The 27845-nt window shown below is 38.2% G+C and overlaps 1 protein-coding gene across 1 annotated transcript in view; it reads left to right on the forward strand.

The window, feature by feature from the left end:
• The window catches only part of SLC9A9 (solute carrier family 9 member A9), a 272019-nt gene that overhangs the window by 76140 nt on the left and 168034 nt on the right, over nucleotides 1-27845 (forward strand). Inside the window, exons 5-6 of the mRNA XM_081953842.1 lie at nucleotides 1086-1201; nucleotides 7065-7170. Coding sequence (XP_081809968.1) covers nucleotides 1086-1201; nucleotides 7065-7170 — 222 coding nt within the window. The remainder of the gene's footprint in view (nucleotides 1-1085; nucleotides 1202-7064; nucleotides 7171-27845) is intronic.

Raw genomic sequence — 27845 nt, forward strand, 5'->3', positions numbered from 1 at the left:
AGCACCTCATGTTCTGCTACTTCTTTGAAATGTCTATAAGTCTAGATAATAGGTAGTTTTATAACACTGCCTTGACTTTTAACAATTCATTTAGTGATCATTCAAAGTTACAAGGGCACTTTAAAAAGTGACTTATGACCATTTCTCCCAGTTACAACCTTTGCAGCATCCCCATGATTATGTCATCAAAATTCAGAAGCTTGGCAACTGGTTCATATTTATGATAGTTGCGGTGTCCCAAGTTCATGTGATCACCTTTTGTGACCTTTTAACAAGCAAAGTCAATGGGGAAGCCATATTCACTTAACAATCATGTTACTAACTTATCCACTGCGGTGATCTACTTAACAACTGAGGCAAGAAAGGTTGTAAAATGAGGCAAAACTCGCTTAACAAATGTCTGTCTTAACGACAGAAATTTTGGGCAGAAATTGTGGTTGTAAGTCAAGAACTACTTGTATTCCTGATAATTTCTTCTTCGGTTTGCTTCATTTTATTGTCCAAAATAAGTGGCTGCTATATATTATTATCTAAGTGAGGAAACTGATAATAGTCAGTGAAAAAAAGATTTGTTTGGGGGTTCCTTTGTTTCCCAAATGTCTAGAAAAGTTTGATCCAATTTTTCGGGGCTAAAATAGAATAAGACTGACATGATAATTGTAAAATAAATGACAGCAGCTATTGCATTGATTAAAAAATTAATGTGTAGAACAGGGCTGGGTGCTGCCGGTGTTACTGCCGGTTTAATTTGCATGCACACAGCTCGCTTCGCTCGCATGCGTGCCTGCCATGGGTTGCGCATATGCGCACAGTTGCTTTTGTATTGTTCTGCGCATGCACAGAAAATTATACAATGACAAAAAATCATGCCAACAACAGCATGGGTGACTGGGCAACTTGTTCGGAGGCAGGGCCAGCCTGCCATCCCTACCAGTTCAGTGACCCAGTCCCAATTGCCACTACCAGTTGTCCCACCTCTGGTGTAGAACTTCATAGTTTAAAGAAAAGATTGTGGAAAGACAAACATTAAAACATGTCTTAATTGTTCTCGATAACAATTTTCTTCTTCTTTCCCAATCCTGCAGGTTGATAATGTATGGCTTTGTAAAGGCTCTGGTGCAGGTCAATCAGCTGAACTCTGGTGATTTTCACTTCACTGACTGCTTATTATTCGGCTCTTTCATGTCTGCTACAGATCCAGGTAATGGTATATAACATTGCATTAGAATTTTGATCCACTATGATATTTTATTTGATTGAATAGGAGTATCGATCTAGCAATTCTTTGTCATTTTCTAAAGTAAATGTATGGCTAAGCTAATCGAGGATTTAGTTAATCAGTTTCCATTTGTCAGTTGATACCTCCTTGACTGTTATTGTAAGAAATCAGAAATTGGAAAGCTGTTATCCGTGTTTCAGGATTCCAGTCAATTACCATATTTATTTGAAATAAATCAACTTGATTTTTATCACTTCCTGCATATTATTGAGGAACTGAATGAATCTTAAAATGTCTTAATGCAACTAAATGCAACCTTGGTGAAGTAATGGTAATTTAGTAATGTGATAAAATGCTTCCTAATCTAACACTGTAAATGATATGCTCTGTATGAGAGAGTCATTGATTCCAGTACAAATCTTCAGGCATGTATTTGTATAGAAAGCATTTATCAGGTATAGAAGTCTGGGTTCCATATTTAGTTTGTTCAGTTTCTTCAGTAAGGTGTCTGTGTTTATAGAGTTAAATGCTGTGCTAAGATGTATGAAAATGTAAACAGGCATTTACCATGTGGGAATTGAATAATAGGATGGTATAGAATGAAGCAATTATCTGTTGTGGGTGCCCAGGTCTGCCCCCAGCCTGTTCTTCCACTAATATGTTCTCAAGCATGCAAGCCTCTATTTTCCCGAAGAAGTGTTTTGCATGCATCCCACCTTTATAATCTATCTTACAATATTCTGATTTTTACAATATTCCTTGTGTCTTTTTTTAATATGGAAACTATGATGGAGAATTGTCATCCTGCTGGGATATAACCAGGGTTTTCTCTACATGTAAATAGCCCTGCCAGTAGTGGAGCTCATCAGTCAATGTGTGACCTGGGGGTTTAGGAAGTAGGAAGTCTTCACCATTATTATTATTATTATTATTATTATTATTATTATTATTATTATTATTATTATTATTATTATTATTATTAATAATAATAATAATAATAATAATAATAATCCATTTTATATGCCGCACCTCTCCACCAAGGGACGCGGGGCGGCGTACAATTTATTACACAACAAATAAATAACAAGGAGGAGATATACAAAAAGCATTGTACAACACATAATAAATAAATAATCAATTAATTAAGAACAGCAAAATGCAATTAAAAAACAATTAAACCACCCAAAGTCAAACCTAATTTAAAATTTTATCCAGAGGGATTAGAAAATAGCTGTAATTCAGGCCAGGCCGGCTAGTTGGAACAGGTGGGTCTTGAGTTTCGTGCGGAAGGAGCGGAGATCGGTTGTTGTCCTAATGTCGGGGGGAGGTCATTACAGAGGGCTGGGCCCATCACAGAGAAGGCCCTGCCCCTCGGTGCCGCCCTCTGGCATTGCTTGGAGGACGGCACCCGGAGAAGTCCCTCCCTGTGAGAGTGAATGTACCTTACTGGGTTTCAGTGATTGAATAATGTATTTGAATTCAATAGTCATCATTCCTGAATGATCCTGCTTGGAATTGACAAATAAGTTAGTATAAAAATCCTGCAAAAGTAAAGAAAGAATTGGATTCCAGAACAGTGGTTAGAATGCAGTACTGCAGGCTAACTCACTACTCACTCCAGGAGTTTGATCTGAGCGGTTCAAGGTTGATTTGGCCTTCTATCCTTCCAGTTGGTAATATGAGGACCCAGATTGTTGGGGGCAATATGTTGACTCTGAAAAATGCTTAGAGAGAGCTGCAAAGCTCTATGAAGTGATATATAAGTCTAAGTGCTATTGCTATTCCTAAAAGGAGATGGTTGCTTGCTTGTTAGCGGTTAATTGTTGACTTTCAGCTGTTTCATGAGTTTGGATATAGTTGTATTGAAAAAATGTGTACAGTTTATCTTCTCTCTTTTTCCACAATTATATTCCGGAGCTTCTCTTCATTCTTTCTATACCTTGAAGGTTCCAATAGGACAACAAAAGGCTATCATATTGGAAACTAGAATGTAGGGCTAAATGTAAAATAAAATGGGCTGGTATTTAAAACAGAAGATAAAAAAAAAGTAAACTACTGTGGGAACTCTTTACAGCCTCACTGCCATCTAAAATATTATGACATTTCCTAAAATGTTATGATACTTAATGTATATTCATCTGTTCTGGCATATTGTAATAGGCAGAAAAATAACTTGTTTATATAAATACTGAGAACAGGCATTGTTGAGGCTGAAAAGGAATGAAAGGCATTAAAATACACAGTGCTCCATGCATAGTGCTTTGTATAAAACATATGTGAAGAAATAACAGAAGAGTTTCTTATACATTGAGGAAGGAGGAAGAAATGCACTTCCCCTTTCCCTTCCATCAGAAATACTGATACTATGGCATGGACTCAACAGTGGGTCCCCTCCATGGCTGCTCTTAAGAACCAGAAGGAGCCTAGATGTAGTAAATAACTGGCTGAGTTGGCAGTGCAGAGAATCTTGTTTACTTCCTCTGGAGTTATTATTATCCTACCTGCGTTCTGATCAGAGGTGGTATTCAGCAGGTTCTGACCAGTTCTGGAGAACCAGTAGTGGAACTTTTGAATAGTTCGGAGAACCGGTAAATACCACCTCTGACTGGCCCCACCCCTATCTATTCTCTGCCTCCTGAGTCCCAGCTGATCGGGAGAAAATGGGGACCTTCCCCTGGACTGTGTAGGGAATGGAGATTTTACAGTATCCTTCTTCTGCCACATGCACCAAGCCACACCCACTAAGCCATGCCATGCCATGCCCACCAAGCCACACCCACTAAGCCATGCTCCGCCCACCAAGCCACACACACAGAACCGGTAGTAAAAAAAATTGAATCCCGCCACTGGTTCTGGTGTAGATTTGAAAAAGACAGATAAGATACTACCTTTAAGAAACATCATTCTTGGGGTACTAAACTAAAAATACTTTATATAGTTTTCACTTTTTCTTCTTTGAAATACAAAGCTTAGAAAAAATATTTGCATCTGGAAAGGTTTGCTGAAGCAGAACTGTTTTAAAGCCACATGAACCTTCTTACCGTCATTTAGGCGGATGTTCAAAACACTCTTTTTTAATTTGGTGTTTCTATGGTTACAGTTGTACAGCAATAGTTTGTTCCTTTCTTGCAGTTGTTTTTCCCAAATCATAAAAAATAGCTGAAAAATATTTGGTAAGTTGTAGAAGATGGAGAGGGAAAAAACAAATAACTTGGCAATTAAAATGCTTTATTTATGTTTCCTTCCTTTAGTTAAGCCTTGAATGGGATGGCTGATTTAAAAAGCCAGGAATGTATAATTATAGTTTGAACTGTTATTTTTAGCATGCAAGTTTTCAGTGTGGCTGGTTCAGTTGGGAAGCTTTTTATTCCCATTAGTCATTGCATTGAACATATTGAGCATGACTGATTGTTCTCTCTCTCTCTCAACTGTAGACTAATAAATCAATCCCTCTATAAATTCCATTAATTTCAGTCATTATTAGTATCACCATTTGGTGCATGGCCATACTTTTCTTTTCCTTTTTATCCTCCTGGGGTGCATGACTATTGAAGGTATTGCAAGGAAGTAATAGAAGCATTTTCCAAGGTTTTACCAAAACAGATCTCTTGCTTGTACAGCAGGTGACAGCAACATGATACATATAGGTCCCTCTGCATCCCTAGACATTTTCATGACCCCTAAAAGGTACCTGTACCATTTTACCTTTAAAAAAGAATTAAGCAAATCAGGAAACCCATGCAAGGCATGCTCAATTCTTCTAGGATTCATTCAGCCATTTATCCAGGTCTGTGGTACAATTACACCAAATCCATGTTCACCCTTTATTCCTAGATGCCTAGACATACAGGAGAGTTCGTAATGAGTATTAAATCCAACCCTTAAGGGTGAGGGAGAAAGAAATTTATCTGGCCTTGCCAATACATTCTCTTCAGTGCTTCTCTTGCTGGTAGAAAAAAAACATTGTCTGGAAACAAGGCAAGGGCACATCTGGAAAATGTTGCAAAAGCTGCAGAATTAGACAAATATGATATTATTAATATAATTGTTTATTAAGTGACTGCACATAATTCAAAACAGGATTTTTGCCTGGTACATAAAATAAATGATTATGGATAGTCCACAACTTACAACTACAATTAAGATCAGAAACTTTGTTGTTAAGTGTAGTCATTAAAGCTTCACATGACCATTCCCAATTAAGACCTTTTTTTGCTATGTTCATTAAGCAAATATCATTAAGCAGGACATCACATGATTTGGAACCTCACTAGCTGGCTTCTAAGAAGCTAAATCAGTGGGAAAGCTGGCAAGCAAGGTTGCCAATCATGATCATGATCTGATGTTTCACTTAATGACCATGATGATTTGCTTAACAGTCATGATTTTAAAAGGTCATACAATCAGGTCATGTGATGCCTTGCATAATGACCATACCACTCAACACATTTTCTGATCTCAAGAGTGATTGTAGTAGTAGACCTGTATTGTATCCCTTAAAAAAAGTAAAGCAACAAAGGTGATACCAAAAGAGAAGAAACTTGTGGGAGGATGATTTTGTTAAACTGTACTTAAGTAATAGGTTGCCAGAATTCTGACTGAAAGAAGAGAGGGGGTAACAACCACCACAAAGTCCTGCAGCTTTATGCTAGACAGAGTGCATGGAGAACATAGTTTTCATCAGTCACTGAGAAATCTATGAAATGAAAAATATTGTTTGTTGTGCATTTGTTCATTTAGAGAATGCATATCAGAAAGTGATTTGTAGAACCTTTTATGTAAATATGAAGTTGAATATTGGTTGGTGAATGTGATAATAGAGTTTCTGATAGAAATAAAGCATGTGAGAATAAACAGGATGCTTAGTGAAGAGTTCACCACTGAGCAAGGAGTATGACAAAGAAGCATGATGTCCTTTTGGTTGTTTAATATAATTATGGGTAAATGTGTAAGAGATGTTAATGGTGACATTAGAGATGTGCAAGATCTGAATCTGAATGAGTTGGAGAATATATTGGAATATATGATGCAGTGTGGAATATACAACTAAAAATTAATATATCCAAGATCAACGTAGTTATGTTTGACAGGAAAATGGACTAAGCTGTTGCAAATTACATATCAATAACAAAAATTAGAGTAAGGCATTGAACTTGCATATCTTGATAGAGTGAAAGATGAAAAAACAAAAGATGTAGAAATTTTAAAGCATACAAATATTATTAGAAAAATAGCAGATAGAATGTTTCTACAAGCACAACCAAATGAGTGTAAAGATACAAACAAAACATGGCCTTCACTGTTTCTGTTTTATCCAAGTAAAAGTTGGATAAGTCACAAGGAACATAAACATATATTGAATACCAATGGGGTACTTAAGAGGTAGATATGATAAAACAAAAAGGGATATGGTCAAGAATTAATGACTGCTGATTGAATATGGACTGATCAGTAGGAAAGGATTATGCTGACTTAGTTTGATTACATAGAATAAATGAGAATCAATTTTGAAAACAAATATAGGAAGTTGTGAATGGGTTACGAGGAAAGGGAAGATAAAAAAAAATATGTTCAGAGTTGCTGAGATCTTCAGAAAGAAAAAAGTGAAGTTAAAAAAATCAAAAGGAAATGTATAGACACAGAGTAAACAACAATTGTTTGTAAAAATGAAAACATAAAGCGGTATACTGAATTGTGTTGGTATAAACTAGATTTAACTGCATTTCTTTTTCCTGTCCTTAATTTTGTTTGCCTTAAAAAGGTATAGCATTATTGACATGTTTGGCCTTTAATTCATTTAGTCAAGAAAAATCTGTTCCTAATGTATTTTTTTTATTTCTTCTAGTGACAGTCCTAGCTATTTTTCATGAGCTTCATGTTGATACTGATCTTTATACTCTCCTTTTTGGAGAAAGCGTCCTTAATGATGCTGTGGCTATAGTACTCACACAGTAAGTGCAAAATCTCTTTTCTTAAAGTAAGTTGATGACGGATGCTTCTTAGTGTTTTTGAATTATGCTTTTCTTATATATATAACAAGATAAATTTGAATTGTTGCTTAATATTACTCATATCTTAACATTCACTGTTTGGTGCATTTAAAGTAATACTTTTATTTTAATTCATATTACGGTACCTCATTAAACATTTATCTAAGATAAATGAAGCTGCAGTGATTCATTGTTGGCTGTGCAGTCAAATTTCCATTGAGTACCTACAAAATAGGAAGAATTGTTTTATTTTAAATCATAAGAAGGGGCATGATAATATGCCTTTAGCCCATTAAACTTATTGTGAAATCCGTTGGTGAAATCTACCTCACCATGGTGAATCAGTGGATCAGAATGAATGGGGCTAAATAAAATATAATTGCTCCTGGTTGAATTTTATCTTTTATAATTTGAAGAACATTCACACATTTCTTTAAAAATTACTAAGCTTTTATACATAAAGTCATTCCTCTTAGACATTATACCACAGAGTGAGATAAGTTAATATTGTTTATTGGACTTTGCTTTAGTGTATTATCTGTCCATTTTTATTTTGTTTGTGGAAACAAACTATGGGTAGAAGTCACATATAATCTCAGCCATAACATGTATCTGTGTATGCTTGCACATATTTTTAAAAAATATTTAAATAACAATGTTACATGATTGCAACAGAAAATAAAAGTTTCATGTTGACAGTTTTATTTGGTCTATAAATAAATGCTGACTAGAAGGTTATCTTCAGATATCTTATTCTTATGGAATGTTTTTCCCCTTCCACAGGAGAGGGAAGGGATGGTGATTGTGTTAACATAATCTCACAGATTACACAATTACATACTTGTATCACGTATCATGTTTTACATAAAATTATGAAAGTATATAATTCACATCATTGGTGTGGTGATATCAGTTGCACATATTTTGAAATCATCAGAGCATTTATCAGACACCTATGCTTCTATATATAGAACATGTGAAGTATTGTTTCTCCAGTGGCCAGGTTTTTATTGATAAAAGAAGAACAGAGAGATATGGGATCCCATATCTTCCCCCCCCCCCTTCATTATAGTTTTTAAAAGAATAGTGAGCAGCACATTTGTTATAAATGGTGGGCAATGTGGATTTCAATTCTGGTCTCCAAATAATTCTTTAAACATAGCAATATGCACTATTTTTCAATGAATTTCAAACCTTATTGTTAAAGCACAACCTGTCTACAATGATATTGGATGAGCCTCCCCTAGTATGGTCACCTTCAAAAACAAAATACATCTCAATAACTCATAAGTGAAGAAAATAATCCCAACCCAGTAAATCATCCTAATAGACACACGATCCTATATACATATATGTGCATAACGTTACATTATATTATATTACACCAGTGTAAACATGTTGCACCTTGTGCTGACCCTGCAAGTCTATCATACTAAGTTGTTATGCTGTTGCATTCAGGAATCTGACAACCCACGGATAGAAGCTATTTTTCAGCCTGTTTGTTCAACTGGCTATGCTTCAGCATCTTCTGCCCGATGCTGGAGAGTAAAGAAATGCTGACCAGGGTTTGAATCATGCCTGAGAATTTTTCTGACCCTGCTAAGACAGCAAGTCCTAGCAATTTCATCTAGTGGAATCAAAGGACAGCCCATGATATTTTGTGCTGTACTCATCACCCTTTGTAGTGTCTTTCTGTCCATGGCTGTCAAGCCAACATACCACATCGTAACACAATATGTGAAGATGCTTTCTATCATAGACCAGTAGAAGAAGGTCATCAGTCGTTGTTCTACCTTGTTCTTACACAAGACCCTAAGGAACTGGAGTCTCTGTTGAGCCTTCCTGTCTTCCTGGATCATATTATTTTTTCAGGTAAGATCTTTACTAAGATGGACTCCCAGGAATTTGGAAGAGGAGACCCTCTCCACACAGACTCCCCCTTGATGTAAAGTGGGGCAGGTTCATCTCTCTTCTTCCGGAAGTCTAGCACCATCTCCTTGGTTTTGCTAATGTTTAGGTGCAAGTTCTTTTCTGAGCACTATGTGGATAACTTCTGGACCTCTTCTCTGTATGCTAATTCATCACCTGAGTAACTTTGTATGAGAAAAATTAAAATAGGAAAGGGTTCCAGACCTTATTCATATCTTCATGTCAAAGCTTCTATGATCAGGGGCTTCTGTTCACATTGAGAAGAGAGGATCAAGAGATTTATTTATTTATTTAAACTTATTAGTCGCCCCCTCTCCCCACAGGGACTCGGGGCGACGTACACAAGCAACAGTCAGCACAGTGTCATACAGAGGAGGTAAAAAATAAATAAATAATTACAATACTGAAAAAGGTAAAAACCCCAATAACATTAATAGTTTAAAAACTAAAATTGACAATTAAAAATGACCTAGGGGTGGAAAAGTTGTCGAATTATGCCAGGCCGGCTAGCCGAAACAGGTGGGTCTTCAGTTTACTGCGGAAGGAGCGGAGATCGGTTGTTGTTCTAATGTCTGGGGGGAGGTCGTTCCAAAGGGTAGGGCCCGCCACAGAGAAGGACCTACTCCTGGGCACCGCCCTCTGACAATCTCTAGAGGACGGCACCCGGAGGAGACCCTCTCTGTGTGAGCGAATGGGTCGCAGGGATGTATGGGGCAGGACACGATCCCGCAGGTAACTAGGCCCTATGCCATGGAGCACTTTGAAGATGGTAACTAACACCTTGAAGCGTACCCGGTAGGCCACAGGAAGCCAGTGCAGCTCGCGCAGGAGCAGTGTTATATGGGAGAACCTCGATCTCCCCATAATTACCCGCGCGGCTGCATTCTGGACCAACTGCAGTCTCCGGGTGCACCTCAAGGGGAGCCCCATGTAGAGAGCATTACAGTAGTCCAGGCGAGACGTCACCAGCGCGTGAGTGACTGTGTGCAGGGCCTCCCGGTCCAAAAGGGGTTGCAATTGGCGCACCAGGCGAACCTGGTGGAACGTCCCCCTCGCCACGGCTGCCACATGATCTTCCATAGCCAGCCGGGCATCAAGGAGGATGCCCAAATTGCGTGCCCGTTCCACCGGGGCTAATTGTTCATCCCCGATGGCCAGTGATGGAATGTGCTGGTTGTACCGGGGTGCCGGAAGCCACAGCCACTCTGTCTTGGAGGGGTTGAGCTTGAGCCTGTTGTCACCCATCCAGACCTGCACGGCTTCCAGACAACGGGACATCACTTCAACAGCCTCGTTGGGGTGGTTTGGGGTGGAAATATACAGCTGAGTGTCATCAGCGTACAGATGATATCTCACCCCAAAACCACGGATGATCTCGCCCAGCGGTTTCATATATGTGTTGAACAGGAGAGGCGAGAGGATCGACCCCTGTGGGACCCCACAAGTGAGGGGCCTCGGGGTCGACCTCTGCTCCCCTGTCAACACACATTGCGTCCGGCCAGAGAGGTAGGAGCGGAACCACCACAATACGGTGCCCCCGATCCCCAACCCCTCCAGACGGCGCAATAGGATACCATGGTCGATGGTATCGAAAGCCGCCGAGAGGTCTAATAGGACAAGGATGGAGGAACAACCCCCATCCTTTGCCCTCCAGAGATCATCCACCAACGCGACCAAGGCCGTCTCCGTGCTGTGACCGGGTCGGAAGCCGGACTGGCGCGGGTCTAGATAATCATCTTCCTCCAGGTGACGCGGGAACTGCTGAGCCACCACACTCTCAACAATCTTCGCTAAAAAAGGAAGGTTGGAGACAGGACGATAATTTGCTAGCTCCATTGGGTCCAGAGAAGGCTTCTTGAGCAGGGGTCTCACCACCGCCTCTTTCAAGGCGGTTGGTAAAAGGCCCTCACCCAACGAAGCGTTCACCAGTCCCAGTAGCCAGCCTCGTGAACCCTCCCAGGAAGCCAGTACCAACCAGGAGGGGCACGGGTCCAATAAACATGTGGTGGCTCGCAGTCGCCTGCGCAACCTGTCCAAATCTTCGGTGACAACAGGGTCAAACTCCTCCCAGCGTGGAATCTCAAGACTAGCCTCGGACGCCCCCCCTGGAGCACTGGAGTGGGTCCACCCCCTCCGGATCTGATCAATTTTATCCTGCAGGTATTACCCAAACTCCTCTGCCCTGCCCTGCAATGGGGGGTCCCGTTGTCCCTGCGACAGCAGGGAGCGGGTCACCCGAAACAGGGCGGCAGGGCAGTTCTCTGCGGACGCTATAAGGGTGGCACAATATTGACGTTTGGCCACCCTTATTGCCACAAGGTAGGTCCTTAAGTAGGCTCTTACCTGTGTTCGATCGGATTCGGACCGGGAGGATCTCCACTTGTTCTCTAGGCGTCTCCTGTCGCGTTTCATCGCCCTTAGTTCCCCGTTAAACCAGGGAGCCCGAGTCGATTGTTGCCATCGGAGAGGCCGCAAAGGCGCAACCCGGTCCAAGGCCCCGGCGGCCGCACTGTTCCACGCGGCTGCCAGGTCCTCTGCCCGGGAGCGGGACAGGTCTGCAGGAGGTGGCCCAAGCTCCGCCTGGAACCTATCTGGTTCCATCAGACGCCTGGGGCAGAACCATCTGGGACCAGCTGGTTCCGCCTCCCCGCGGCGGGGGGTAGCGCCAGGGAAGTCCAGTTGGAGAAGTGAGTGATCTGACCATGACAGGGGCGTGATGACTAAATTCCCTCTTCCCAGATCACTCGTCCACTGGTCGGAGACAAACACAAGATCCAGTATGTGGCCTCTTTCGTGTGTGGGGTCCCGAACTACTTGAGTCAGATCCATGGCTGTCATGGAAGCCATGAATTCCCGGGCTGCCTCGGATGCCTCTCCTGTCGACGGCAGATTGAAATCCCCCATCACTAATAACTTGGGGGTCTCAACCACCATCTCCGCGATCAGCTAGAGGAGTCCGGGCAGGGCCGTTGATGTATGGCGGGGAGCCAGGTATACTATCAACAGACCCAACTGACTCCCTGGGCCCCATTTCACGCCCAGAGACTCACAACCAGATGTCTGCGACACAGTGAATTCTCTTGGAGCCAAATCTTCCCGGATGATTATTGCTACCCCACCACCCCTACCCTGGGCCCGTGGCTGATGGAATACCCGGTAACCTGGAGGGCACATTTCCCCGAGGGGGAACACCCCCCCCTCCGGGCCCAACCAGGTTTCCGTTATTCCTGCGAGGTCCGGCTCCCCCTCTGAGATCAAGTCCCTGATGAGGGGGGCCTTGTTAACCACGGACCTCGCGTTACATAACATAAGCCTAAGGCCCAGGCTCTGCCCATCCTGTCCACCTAGACTGCGGGGGTTGGTACAAGCGACCGGGCGTGTCCAACAGCCCCGGTCTCCCAACCGACCATGCGTTCTTCTGGTGTCCTCGCGCCCGCCCCTCCCTACGACCGTCGCTATCGGAATCCCCCCTATAGGAATACTGTATCCTCTCGCCTCCCCCACTCCGCTCCCCTCCGTCCTGATCCCACCTGTTGACCTGGCTGTATCCATACCCTCAGATTGAACAACCCTCCCCCCCTCCCTGGAACCCCTTAAAAATTTTAAAAAACATTTCGCTAAAAAACCCCTAATCCCCCGCTTCCTCCACCTCTCTGGGTTAATAAAGAGAGGATTATATAATGTGGGAGAATCACATTATATAATATTACATAAATTTCATTTGGTTCAACATTTCAGTCCATTTCCACGGTCCTTTTAAGTAACTATAAGAATATTTTGAAAAAAGAATAAGTTGACAAAACTGAAAATAGCATTTAAATGTTTCTATAAATGTAATTTGGAATTCACATATGCATCCAGATGTCAAACATCTTTACTCAGATCTTTAGATATCCTCTAACTAGGTAAGCTATCAACATAATTAACACATTTAAACACTTCATTTCTTAAGAAAGGTCAGAATAAAATGTCATTCTCTAATGCTGCAGTTCAAGGACCATAAAAAAAATAAGACCACTGCAGTAGAAGGTACAAAATACTCCTAAGTATATTTTGAAATTTCCATAAAAAGTGATCTGTCACACATTTAGAATATTTTACATCCCAGTATTCTTTATTTTTTTAACATTTATCATAAACACTTAAATTAATAATACTTGTAGATAATTATTTTACCACCCGTACCAATTTATTAATTCCTAATTTAATTACATATTATAACAATTGAGATTTTCTGACATACATTTTGGATCTTTCATTCATAATTAAACCTATATCTTCACTTCCATGCAAAGGTCAGATTCTATTTATTTAGTACTAGCTGGATACCCTTGCTTCATGATGAAACTATGTGATTGGGCTATGCAGGAGAAATTCAATTCACAATCCATTGGCTCAGTGGTGGTTGGTGAATATCGCTCCCATTGCCTCGAGTCCAGAAGCAGTTCCATAGGTGGAAGGCATATACATTTTGGTAAGGTACTGTTGTTTAGTACTGTAAGGAGCCCCAGACTGCTCTTGAGTGAAGGAATGGAACATCTGCCAGTTTGAACTGAGGTAATGGAATGTGAGGCAACTGACAGTTGGAACAGAGCTCTTTTCAGGTGGGGAGTGGGAGTAGAACTCCTTAGCATCAAAGCATGTTAATTACTGTATAGGAAATACTAATGATTTGATGGTAATTTCAAAAAAATCCTTTCTTAGCTAGCACCTACAAGCCAAGAGGAACATACGGGCCAAATTTCAAGTTTGTAGGCTTTATGGTTCTGGAGATTTTGTGATGAGTGAGTGGTACTTGACTTTTACATATATGGATTGATAAAATCTTTACAGTTATCCTGTAGAGAAGAGCAACAAAGATGATTAGGGGACTGGAGACTAAAACATATGAAGAACGGTTGCAGGAACTTGGTATGTTTAGCTTAAGAGAAAGAAGGACTAGGGGACACATGATAGCATTGTTCCAATATCTCAGAGGTTGCCACAAAGAAGAGGGAGTCAAACTATTCTCCAAAGCACCTGAGGGTAGAACAAGAAGCAATGGGTGGAAACTAATCAAGGAGAGAAGCAACTTAGAACTGAGGAGAAATTTCCTGACAGTGAGAACAATTAATCAGTGGAACAGCTTGCCTCCAGAAGTTGTGAATGCCCCAACACTGGAAGTCTTTAAGAAGATGTTGGATAGCTATTTGTCTGAAACGGTATAGGGTTTCCTGCCTAGGCAGGGGGTTGGACTAGAAGACCTCCAAGGTCCCTTCCAACTCTACTATTGTATTATTGTATTATTATTATCCTAGTTGCCAAATATATGGCACCTACATTTTTCGTTCTTCTGTTTTATCACCAGCTATTGATTTTCACTGCTGATCATACTTTAGGTGAATGAATATTTTTGCTTATTGCTTTTTAATAATATAGGGAAAGGTAATCTAGATTATCAGTCTTAATCATGAGTGCAATGTGCCCTTTAACTCAAAGCATACTCATACTATTTTACAGTATGCAAGATAATGTTTCTAATTTAGAAACTGCCATCCAAATTGGAGGTGCAGGTTGAGATACATAGTCAGGTTTGGGGTTGTTTTGTATTTGATTATTGTAAGCCTTCTTGGGGGGTAAAATAAATATACAATATACAAATAAATACATGTACAATAGATATTTATGCATCTAATATAATATAGAAGTGCATGAAGAAATCGCATGAGAAGCTACTTATATTTTTGTATGGCCTGGAACCTAGAATTTGCTTACATTCACATTTTGCACTTTGGTCATATTGTAATCCTATTATAACAATAAGGCTTAACAAAGAAATTATCTCTTGGGAATAGGGGATATTCATATATAATTGATATATACTGAACTGAACAACAGACCCAGAATTTCAGCAGCTAACTATAGACATGGTTCCATTTGAGATGGGGGGGGGGGGTTTGCCTACATAGGGACCAAAATAGCAAAAGCTAAGGCTTCCATTGGATTCGAAGCTTAAGATAAATAGAAAGGAAATAATGCATGCTGCAAACACAAACCATTTTGGTTTTGCTTTGTCTTGATTTGATGTCGTCTTTTCTGTGAAGAATTTTGACTACAGGTTCTGCAAAACCATTTGAGCTATTTTTGTAATGTTAAGCAGCATACTTTACTAATAATATAATTATTTCAAAGTCATATTCAAACAATGCTAATCTGTACATCCTGTTCAGTTTGGAGAAAATTATCCTTCGATAAGTTAATAATTTGGATGAAAAAGAAGGAAGAAATGTGGATCACATTTTAAGCTGAAGGAAAGTTGGGTGTAATAGTTAATAAACTAGAATACAGAAATAAAATTCAAAATACTATTGTGAGCTTGAAAAATGATGCATAGAGGAACAAATGTAAATTTAAGAAAGAAACATACAGAAGGTTTCCCTTAAGTAATCAACACCAAATGTAAAAATATAATATGAGTAATTCTTGGTAACTAATGATATTTACAAACAAAGTGTGATGAAACATTAGTGTGCTGTAACTGCCATACCAACCTCATGAAGGTTCAGACTGCATCAGTGGAAAAATGTTTTTGAACTCAAAGGAAACAGTCATTTCATTTTATTCTGTTTTGGTCAGTTCCTATTTAAATATGGGTATGTCTAGTCTGATGAAAAGAAGGACTAGGGGTGACATGATAGCAGTGTTCCAATATCTCAGGGGCTGCCCCAAAGAACAGGGAGTCAAGCTATTTTCCAAAGCACCTGAGGGTAGGACAAGAAACAATGGAAACTAATCAAGGAGAGAAGCAACTTAGAACTAAGGAGAAATTTCCTGACAGTTAGAACAATTATTCAGTGGAATTATTCAGTGAATGCTCCAGAGGAAACTAAGTTAAAACAATATTTAAACCCAGAAAAGATAAATCCAATCTCCAAAGAACAAAGGGAGGCGATAAACAGGCCAATAATGATAGCCGAAGTAGAATTAGTCCTGAAAAACAATAAAACCCCAGGACCAGACGGAATCCCAGTGGAGTTATACAAATAAAATCAAATAATATTGGAAGAATTTGGAGTGGAAATGTTTAACAAAGTCTTAGGAAAAGCCAAGATGCCTGAATCATGGACAGAAGCAATAATATCGCTAATCACAAAAGAAGAAGCCAACTTCTTCTTGAGACCAATTTCACTATTGGATTCTGATTATAAAATATTTGCAGCGATTATGGCAGGAAGAATTAAACAAGTTTTAAATGAATGAATACATCTAGACCAAAATGGATTTTTACCTCACAGACTCATTAAAAATAATACGAGAGTTATCCTAGACATAATAGAATATTATGAGGCACATCCAGAGAAGCAATTGGTACTGGTTTTCCTTGACGCACAAAAAGCATTCGACAATGTAATCTGGAAATTTGTAACAACACAATTAGATAGGATAAAATTCAATTACAAAAATGATAGAAAAACTTTATAACACACAGACAGCCAAAGTTCTGATGAATGGAGAACAGAGAAGATCAAAAAGGGAGTCGGACAGGGATGCCTCCTCTCTCCTTTGCTGTTTATTCTAACTCTGGAAATATTGTTAAATGAAATTAGGAAGGACCAGGAAATAAAAGGTTTAAGACTTAAAAATGAAGCATATAAGACCCAAGCCTATGCTGATGACTTAGTATTTGTTTTAGAAGATCCACTAGAATTCAGTCTGAAATTAATTCAAAAATTAGAAGAATATGGCGAAGTGGCAGAATTAAAAATTAATAAACACAAAACAAAAATGATAACTAAGATATGACAAAACAGGAAGAAGAGGAATTGGAATTAAAATGTAAATAAAATGCAAATAACTAAGAAAGTGAAATATTTGGGGATCTGGGTGTCGGCAAAATGTTCTACAATTAAAGATGATAATTATAATAAACTAGTGACACAAATAAAGAAAGATTTAGAAAGCTGAAAAAATATTCAGCTACCATTAATGGGACGTATAGCCACAGTTAAAGTGAATACAGTTAAAGTGAATATTTACCAAGAATTTTATTTTTGTTGCAAGCCGCACTTATTAATCTGGGTAAAACTTTCTTTCAGGAATTAAGCAAACTAACTGCTAGGTTCATCTGGCAAGGACAAAAAGCGAAGATTAAACTAAAGTCAATGCAAGATAGCAAGGAGAGAGGAGGCTTAGCATTACCAAATTGGGAGCTGTACATCAGCAATAACAACAACATGGCTGAAGGACTGTTTAGAGTTAAAGAATAAAAGAATCTTGACCTTAGAAGGCCATGATCTGCAAGCAGGTTGGCATACGTTCTTATGGGATGATAAAAATAAAATGCACAAATACGTTTAAAAACATCTAATTAGAAATGCTTTATTGCAAAACTGGCTCAAAATTTTAAAAAAACCACTAGGTGAAAATCCTGAATTGGCTATTCCCGACAGAAAGGACGACACACCCAAATTTTACAGATATGAATAAAGTGTTAAGATACATGAAAAATTTATGTAAATTTCCATACTCTCTATTATACTGTTTCTATGTGAGATACAGTGGTGGGTTATGACCGGTATGCCCCTGTACGGGCGTACTGGTGCCTGTCGGGAGCACAGGGTACTGTTCCGGTATGGTGCTCCAGAGGGTCTGCCCGCCTGCCCACGCTCCTTACCGGTATTTGAGTTCTTCAGGGATTATGCGCACAGAGTGTACGGCACCTGCACAACACTCCACCGAGCAGCTGGAGCATTGTGGAGCTTCGCAGGCGGTAAGTATGCATCGTGTGTGTAAGCCCTGAAGAGTTCAGTTGCAACAGGACCACTGGTGAGATACTACTTGGTAAGGTGCCAGGAGCTTCATAATTCTTATCATTGTCTTGAATTTGCTCATATTATACCTATCCTACTAGAAGGGATGTGGACTAATTATCCAGTCAGAGTATTTTTAATAAACTAGGTTACACTAAGAAAGAGGACATATAATGCACAGTGCAATCCATTTGAAGTGCTCATTCATATGGAAAAATTGGCATAAGAGTTAAACTAATTTTTCACACAGAAAAATACATTCTATCTATTTGAACTTTGGGATAATTCTTCCTCACAATATGGTAAACATTTCTTCAAAATTTTAATAAAGTTTACATTATAAATATTATAAATACTTTTATGAATACTTTTTATAAATACTTTTATGTAATAAATAAATAAATACATTATAAATACTTAAATTTCTTAAATGGCCGATTTAAACTTCCACTAGTGGTGGAAAAGTATGGTGTAAAATGAGTTAATTTGTTGTAGTGGTTAAAGCAGTGGTGGGATTCAAAATGTTTTACTACTGGTTCTCTGGTGTGGCTTGGTGGATGTGGTGTGGTTTGGTGGCGTGGCAGGGGTTAGGATTACTGCAAAATTCCCATTTCCTCCCAATCAGCTGGGACTCAGGAGGCATAGAATAGATAGGAATGGGTCCAGTCAGAAGTGGTATTTACCAGTTCTCCAAACTACTCAAAATGTATGCTACCAGTTCTCCAAAACTGGTCAGAAGATGCTGAATACCACCTCTAGGTTAAGGCATCAGGCTAGAAACTGGGAAAGCATAACATTCTAGTCCCATCGTAAACCTAAAGTCAGCTAGATGATCGTGAGCCAGCAACTGTTACTGACTGTCAGGCCTAGGGAGCAGGTTTTTGAAAAACTTTACCAAGAAAACTGCAGAGATGTGTTTAAGCAGTCTTTGATAATTGGACAGAAATGAATTAAAAAGTGGTGCAGTGATAAATGTCTTTGTGCAGATCATATTTGCAAAAACCATAACATCAAAGATCATTGAAAATGCTTTAAGACCCCAATATTTATCAGAAGCAAAGCTATACCAAATCTTTATGATAACAAATTTACAACATACAGAGTATGCTTCCCCACTTCCCAGAAGCCTACTGGTTGCATAGGTTCAGCTTATAAAACATACTTATATTTATAATGTAAATATTATAAATATAATTTATATGTAAGAAATTACATAATTTCTTAAATGGCCAAAACTATCTGTTCTTTTGCTAGCATAATTTCATTTAGACAATACATCTTAGAAAATCAAGGTCTCTGTCTCTTTTTTTTTTTCCCTACAAGGGCAGGAAATCAGACAATACCATCCAAATTTACATGCTTCAGTTTGGGAAAGCAGTTTTTCTCCAAAGTCCTTATTTTTAAAAATAACAATTAATGTGTAGCAGGTCCATAACAGAAAATATGTAGAATTAAAATGTATAAAAGGCAAAACTATATGAATCAAATACAACTTCCCATGATTCATATATACAAACAAATGACCTTTTAAAGTTAGATTTTTGTCGAAATCTAACTTGGTATTTCAATAGCAAAAACTTAAATGATTTACCTCTGAGCCTTGGTCCTCCCATCTTAAATAATGGATTTTATCTGATCAGATGCTCAAATCAACCAAGATTTTTTGTTTGTTTTATATTTATTAATTTTAAGGTTGAATAAAACAATTGTCACTTAACACCTGCTGTAAAAATGCTCACATGAGTTTTGGCAAAAAAGAAAAAGAAAGAAATGAATTTACAAATATTCCTTTATATATATCTTTAAAGCATGACAATTTAAAGTTTGCAATAAGAATAAAAGTGTTACTACTTCTGTCAGGTTATAATTCCAAGCCACATCTTAATGTCATAGATGTAATTTTTATGATAGATTTTCTCTTTCCAAACAGATTTGAATGCTTCATGCTTTTATTTCCATTTCTGTGAAATAGTAGTTTTCCTACATTCCTAACCTACTGATAAAAAATAAAGTTGTCAAATTAAAGGACCTTGTAGAATTCTTCACAGACTCACTCAATAACCTTTATATCAAGTGAGTGCATTTAAATAGCAAAGATTTATATAGAAGCTAAAACTAATCTCCAGCTGCGAATTTGAAATCAGAATATATTCTTCCAACTTCTTGCCAATCAATGCCACTATTAATATTCCAAAGCTAAAACTCAATGGACAGTGTTTTGATGGTGATTACAGCTAGCGCTTCTAAAAAGTATAGAGGGTCAGCAGGGAAGTTTCAGAAGTGTAAGCGCCTTGCAAATTCAGAAGGAGCCAAATCTGAGGAATAAAATGTTATTTTCAAGTGGATCTGATTATCAGAGAATTTCTACTGGACAAACAATTTTTAATTTGATAGTCTTCACTGGTCACCACTCCTGATTTTGTACAATATCATCCAGGGATTATGTGGTTACCCCACACACTGTGTGTAAACATTCAAATGTTGTGATCCTGTAGCATTCCTTTATTGCAAAATAAATAGTGTATAGGAAGGGTTTCTAAAAATATGGGAGCTTTTGATTCAGTGGGGGATTTGAACAGCAGAACTGGGAGAAATGTTTTCTGGTGTTTTCCTTGAAGTACCATATCTATCAACAACCCCCCTGGAGCTACAGACAGGAAAGAGAATGGGTGAAAATGATCTTTCTTCTTAGTGTACTGACAAAAGAACAACACTGTTATTTCTCTAAAAACATCACTGTTTCTTAAAACACAAATTTAACAAACTCTAAAAGCTAATGAAACCAAAATCATTTTTTCTTAAAAATAAAACCATTTTATGCAATCTTTGATTCCTCGTAGAGCAGGTTTTCTTTTTAAAAAGATAAAGAAGAAGATTAAATTTGTCTGTTCTCTGCTATTTCTTTCCATGCTGCAAATCCAATATTTCTTCAGAAAGATACACCATGGATGGCCTGATTTATACATCCAACATTTCATAATGGTTTTTTCCTTCTTTGTCCTTTGATGGTATTTCTGTAAGTCATGTCCAGTGAGTTAATTCATTTAAAATCTCATTCTGTAACACTTTTTCATGGTTGGACCTTATCACAAATCAAATAGATTGTGTTGATTATATTAGACAAATTGATGGATTGAGAGGGAAGATAACCACATCAAGTTTTTTCTCTGATATTGTTGTAATTTATTTGCTTCTCAGTTTTTAAATTCTTCAGGTAATTTACTAGAAACAAAATATTTTTAAAAAATAGTAACATAAATAATAAGTTATGAGAGGGGGGGAACACAGAAGGAATTTGGAGATGAACAGCAAGGTCAATTGTGCATTGAACCAGTCAAACAATAATCACTGATTGTTTGGCATAATCAGTAAATGTCCTGCTGTTTTCCTATATAGAAACATATGATACTTAATAACATGCCACAATGGTAACAAATGATATGGACAATGCAATACTAACTTGAATAATGTTTCTTTGTAGTAAGACAGATTTGTATAATGACATGGTAGTTACTTGTAAGGGTTCTTAGTCTTTCCATTACAAGACAATTCATGTTTCCTTGTTCCTTATTCTGGAGATTTTTGTCTCTTATAAACTGAAGAATAGTAAGCTTTCAAGCAATTATCATTATTTTGCATGTTTAAAATATGAGGCAAAAGATAGATATAGATGTTGATTACACATATAGTTAGGGCTAAATTATTAATGCTACCACAAGCAATAACATAAAAGGATGCAAACCTAATCAATTCATATACATACATTATACAAGCTAGGATCATTTTGCTGCTTACCTATGTTTAAGCTCAGTGGCTTAAAAGATGCCAGAGAAGGTCTATACTTTGGTGGTTCAATGCAGTGGCATGACAGAATGAGCTCCCATCATTTGATTCGGCTCCTGCCCACCTGGCTGTTTGAAAGCATGTAAATGCAAGTAGATAAAGCTTTACAAGAAAAAGCTAGGCAATTACTTAACACCAATATGTGAAATGAAAGGTATCCCCTGTGATTTGTGATTTACATGGTATACATTCCATCAGCTATGAACGGTGTGTTTCCCATAAAAGAAAGATCAATTGATACCCAATTTGGATTCCAAAGATTTAGTCTAGAATTATGGAATCATTTAGTGACTAGATCATCAGGATACATTCAAGATAAGCATGAAGTAGTGTTTTCTAATTTGTTCAAATTGCTATGAAATTAAGTAGCCTCATAGTAAATGTCTATGGAGATTCTCAGTCATCCAGGTCATGGTTGTCTCAAACATGCTTTTTTTTCAAGAGGCAACTGGACTTTCTGATTTTTCTTTGAATATGTTTCGTTTCTCATCCAAGAATCTTATCTTCAGCTCAAGAAGCCCTTTGGGATAGCTTCATAGTAACTAAATAAATTCATGGAGTAAATTCCAAGATTAGAAGCAATGTGCTTCTAATATCAGTTATTCTCCAAGAGCAGCAGGCTGTTATCTGTTACCACCATGGCTTTTTGCAGATTCCCCATAGATATCTGTTTTGTCATTGTGGAAAAAACATGCTGGGCTAATAATTCTTTACTTATTTGTAGTGTGTTTTGAGAAAGAGAAGGTTATGAAAAGGGCAACAAAAGGGATAATGGTGACAGGTTTAAACGTATCAGTTAAGTTAAAAGATCAGCATATTTTTTGTCTATGGTTAATGTAGCAATATACTGTAACTAAACTTAAGACTTTTGAAACATGTTATTTATTTTTATGGAAATATACAAATATAACAGTCTATAATTTTATATTCAATCTGTGAACTCAACTAAATCAACATATTTCACTTCCAAATGTGATATTTCAAAAATACTATCAAACAATTTCATTTATGCATGTTTTGGGTCAAGGGAGGGATCAGCTCTTCTACAAAGAGTTGAAAATATGACCACATAAATTATTATATGATATTGTTATATGACACAATTACAGAATTTTGAAATTATATTCTCTTTCCCTTTTAGCGTAAGAATCAAAAATAAAATGGAAATCTCATGTTACTGTACTTACCTTCTGTCCATCTGGGCTAAATTGAAACTTACATAATTTATTGAATTCCTTTAAAGCTTTTTCTATACTTTCATATGGAAGGACAAGGTATTCAGTAAGTTTAAATCTGTTCGCTAAGTTATTATGTAGCCATATTTGTTGGGCCATTACTGGTGGCTGTTCAATATTAATTTCTAAACTATCATTACACTATAGCTTAATTATTGAATAGATCAAATTACAACTCAAAATACAATCTAAATGCAAGCCATGTGTTGCTGAATTACTTGCTTGTTAAATAAAGGTGTATTTCAGTGAGTCCCCACACAGAGTTTGTCCTCAGGATTCTATGAAAATATAATTTAGCTTGAGTCAACCAGAATGTATACAGTTGCCATGTCTTACTGAATTAAATCAATGCATGGGTCTATCTTCACACATAGAAGCACAAAAATAAAATTGCAGATTTGAGACTTAGGAATGCTACTTTGTAAGGCTTATTGTTTACCTCCAAACGTAAATTATTTAGCAATGTTTTATTTAGCAAAGCTTGTTGGCATCAACATTTTCTTCTTTTAGAGCTTTCTGCTGAGAGTGCTTCAAAAATCAAGTACAGTCTGGTTTAAGTGAGGCAAAGTGCAAATAGGATCCCTTTTCCCCCATTTCTTCTCCTGTGTTCATGTATTTTCACACTTTGTTTTGTTCTTCCAAATAACCTTTCTTCTATAATTTGGAAGTCTTTCTAAGACTAAGGTAATTTGATGTGGAATTAACTGTACTGCACATTAGTCTTGGCCAATAGAAAATTGATGGATTTTATAGTAGTTTAAGTAGCCTTCCCCTGTGAGCCCTTTAATAATAGTTCTTATAATTAATATTCATAAAGCTTGCTACTCTTTTTGACTGAAGAGATTGCACATACCCAAATATATGTTTTTTGGTCTTTATTCATTGTTCTTCCACCAATACCATATTTATGCAGTGCCTTAACGGGACCATTGCGGAAAATACATAGTAAAGGACTGTAAGTCTCTGTTTACAACCAGGTCTGATAAGTTGCTGGATACTTCCAAGACCCAAACAGTCAGAGAGCAACTATTTAATAGGATATAACTCAAAGTTGAACTGGGGAATCCTTGGTGATGTTTGAGTTAAGTGGTTTGTTTAAAAACATTTCATTTCCCAACTAGATAGCATCATTGGGGTAAGTAAATGTGGCATTTGCTCCGTTTATATATAGTACAGGTAGTTCTTGGATTATGATCAAAATTGGGACCAGAATTAATAGGTATTATGTGATTGTAAAGCTATAAAAATGAAAGATAAAATAATCAAGCTCCTTAGATTTTTTTGAAAAATTACATCAGAGTAATGATGATTTTAAAAAAATGATTTCCTTTATTGCTTATACTATGAACTAGGGTTAACAATGCTGCCTGTAAAATCAAAATCTAACTGTCCAATGAATAGATAATAGTGCAGGCAACCTAGTAGATCCTATTAGTTTTATATTTCATAAATTTGTTGAATTCTCTTTTAAAATGTGTTCTTATTGGTAACTAAATATTGTCAGGATGAATTCCCAGAAGTACAAAGACATGTTTTCTTTCCTCTGTCCTTAATCCTCAGCTGTTGGCTTCATCAATGATAGACTATGGTGAAATAAAAATATTACTTGACCATTTTCTTAAGCTACCTCCTCATCACGTACATTTGAAATATTGTAGCCTTTCCTTACAAGGATGCTGTTCCGGGTTATAAATCATTTTAATTTCTGCAGTTATAAGTAATGAAATGTATTTAATGATTTGAAGAACTGAATAAAAATATAGCAGAGATATTTGGCATAATATTTCAGAGGGATAGTTTGCAAGAGGCTGTAAAGCATGCACCCCATTTTAATTTCTGACTTACTGTTTGAATCTGAATATCCATCAGAAAGTCTTTGCCCTCCATTCTGCTATTTTGCTATTATATAGAGGCCAAATCAGGCATCCATTTTTTCATTCATGCTAGAAATAAGAACATAATCTACATTCTTGTGATAGCAGCTGGTTTTTATGTCTTCACTTCAACACTTTAGAAAAAAATGAATTGCCATGGCAACAGCTGCAACCATATATTATAGAACTGAAGAAGGGGATCTAGCATTCATGAAGGCAGGAAGACTGTTAGAATAGTACATCATGCAGACAATGCCAATCATTTTGAATAAAATAGTCTGTTTTCTTTACTAAGAACAAATATCTTTTAATTTTACATATAGATGACCAAAGATAGGCTGCTTTAATAACCTTAGGCTCATTTTTCCTGGTCCATCTCAGCACCATCTTGTCACTTATTGTTTGACAAACAAGTTTCAATATTAGTATGTCTGTATGTTACATGTGTACACATACAAAAAGACAAGACAAAGTGAGCAACTCTGCCTGCAGTTTTGCTATCTTGCTCCTCTTTTCATGTCTATTTGCAATGACATCAATCATTATCATGACAGTTCTTAGTGAGTTGTGACCTGGGGTGGCTTTTCTTCCTGTTATGACTGTATTAGCTACAAAATAAAATTCTGGGCTTGTCTTTGGCATCTTGGGTAATAAAATCCTTTGAAAAATCTCCACTCTGCAAGTAAAAGGAAAAGGGCTATAAAGGTTTTAGAGTGGAAGCAGGATCAAATATATAATAATAATAGTAACCAAAAGATTGTATTATTCCGATAGGGTTGCTCATACCATCTCATCCTGTCTTTCTAACTTTCGCACATTCAGCCATGAGATCAAAATAACACTTACTAATTCATACATACTTTAATGCTGATTCAAACCCTAATTAAACAAGGTTTTTCCATGCTAAACAAGGCGGCTATTAAATGAGTTGTACCTTTTTGTCATGGTTATTGTGGTTGTTGTTAAGTGAATCACACAGTTGTTTAGCAAATCCAACTTCCCCCATTGACTTTGCTTGTAAATGGTGATGACATGACCCCAGGACACGGCAACTGTTGTAAGTACATGCCAGTTGCCAAGCATCTGAATTTGGATCATTTGATCATGGGAATACTATGACAGTCCTAAGTACAAGGACCAGTTATAAGTCACTTTTTCCAGTGCCATTGTAACTTCAAACAGCTATCTGTATATGCAGGGTTTCAGGTGTCTCTGTATCTTTTAAAAATAAGATATTTGGAGAGGAGGAGCCAATGTCACGCTGAGACTGTGTGCAATCTCAATGCTCTGTGATCGCCATTGATACTTTTGCCGCTGGGTGATCAAAACGGACCTAAACCGTCCTGCAGAGATGGTGAACAGGAAGAATACGTCTTGCTGATCCCACAAACATCGCAAAGTTCCTGATCAATCCAAGAGAAGTTCTTCAAGCCAGCGACAAAAAATCCAGACATTATGCTGATGGAGTCGGATACGGAAAGAGAAAGTGTTTCTAGCTGGTGAGGATATTTTAGCATTTTAAAAGAGACTGACTATAAAAAACTTAAAACTAGTTCCGGTTCTGGCGGCTGACGGCAACGGGCAGGGACTGCTCGCCCCGCGCTTCCCTGTGGGCTCCCCACTCCTTGGGGGGCACAGGACGCCCCGTAGAGGCGTTCTGCCGGAGGAGCGGCGTGGCGGGGGGACCCCTCGATCGGCGGCAGCCGGGGGGCCCCCACTTTGCTCCAGGCACCGAGGAGCATGAAGGGGAGACGCTCCGGCATCTTCGCTGTGAGGCTGATTGGAGATAAGAAAGCTGAAGGATGCAGCGGCGGTGCGGTGAGGCGTAAACTTCCCCCATTCCCATTACAAACTTCAAAACTTGTCAGCTGTGTGAACTTTACTTTTCGGCTTGACTTGGAGAGGCGCGGCTGGAGGGAGGGGGATTCCCCCCCCTCGGACAGGCGGCTGGAAACAACTGTGCTCTTAGCCCCAAGGGAAGGAGGAGGGGGAGAGCCAACCAATGATGTCACGCCCCTACTAAGTGGACTTTTGGACTCAAACTTATAACATAATGATGATCTGGAAACTTTGGGAATTTTGAACTTTGAAAACTTTATTTGTTGCCTCTAAACCCGAAGCTGGCAGGGCAAGATGGCACACTTCCGTTGTCTTCATGAAATGTGAAACTTGACTCCACCTTCAAAACTTCAGGCTTCCGGTCTTTGTCTCTGTGCTACTCAGACAAATCTCTTGTTGATTGATTGCTTTTGAACTCCCTGGAGTGAAAAACTTTTGCTCTTCTGCCAGGGTGATTAGAAAAAATTCTCTTCTGCCTGGACCCTCTGTCTTCTGGACTCTCCTGGCTGTTCTACCTTTCTGACTGATCACTCTCTATACTGACTGGACTCTTTATTTCTTAAACAATGCCACCTAAAAAACCACCTCCTGGAAAGCCAGGCTTTGCTGCCTCTGCCCCGACATCTGCAACCTCCAGTCCTAGTACACAATCGATGATAAAAGCCTTAATGCAACCTAAATCTACGGAGCTGGAGTTTCATCAAATGTTCCAGCAACTTCTACAGGGACAAGAGGAAATAAAGAGACAATTGAAGGAGATGAAAGAAGAAATTAAAGAGAACCAGGACAAAATTAATAAGAACTCACAGAGATTAGATCTTTTGGAGGGTGGGGCGGCTGAGATGAGGGAGGGGATAGAGGGGGTGCAGAAGGGAAACAAAGAACTTGATACCGAACAAATGAAAATGGAGTTTGAGAGAATGTCTTTTTATCTTAGATTTCAAAATATGATGGAGACAGATGATGAAAATATAAGGGACATCATGACAAGCATTTTGGCTGAGTATATCCAGAAGGCGAAACAACAGATGGGGTGGGAAATAGACCTGGCTTATAGAGTGAACTCAGCTTACGCTAGAACACACAATGTTCCCAGGGAGGTACACATTAAATTCCTTAGGAAAAGC

This window comes from Natrix helvetica (genome assembly GCF_964273705.1).
Source record: "Natrix helvetica genome assembly, chromosome: 5".
Classification (NCBI taxonomy): domain Eukaryota; kingdom Metazoa; phylum Chordata; class Lepidosauria; order Squamata; family Natricidae; genus Natrix; species Natrix helvetica.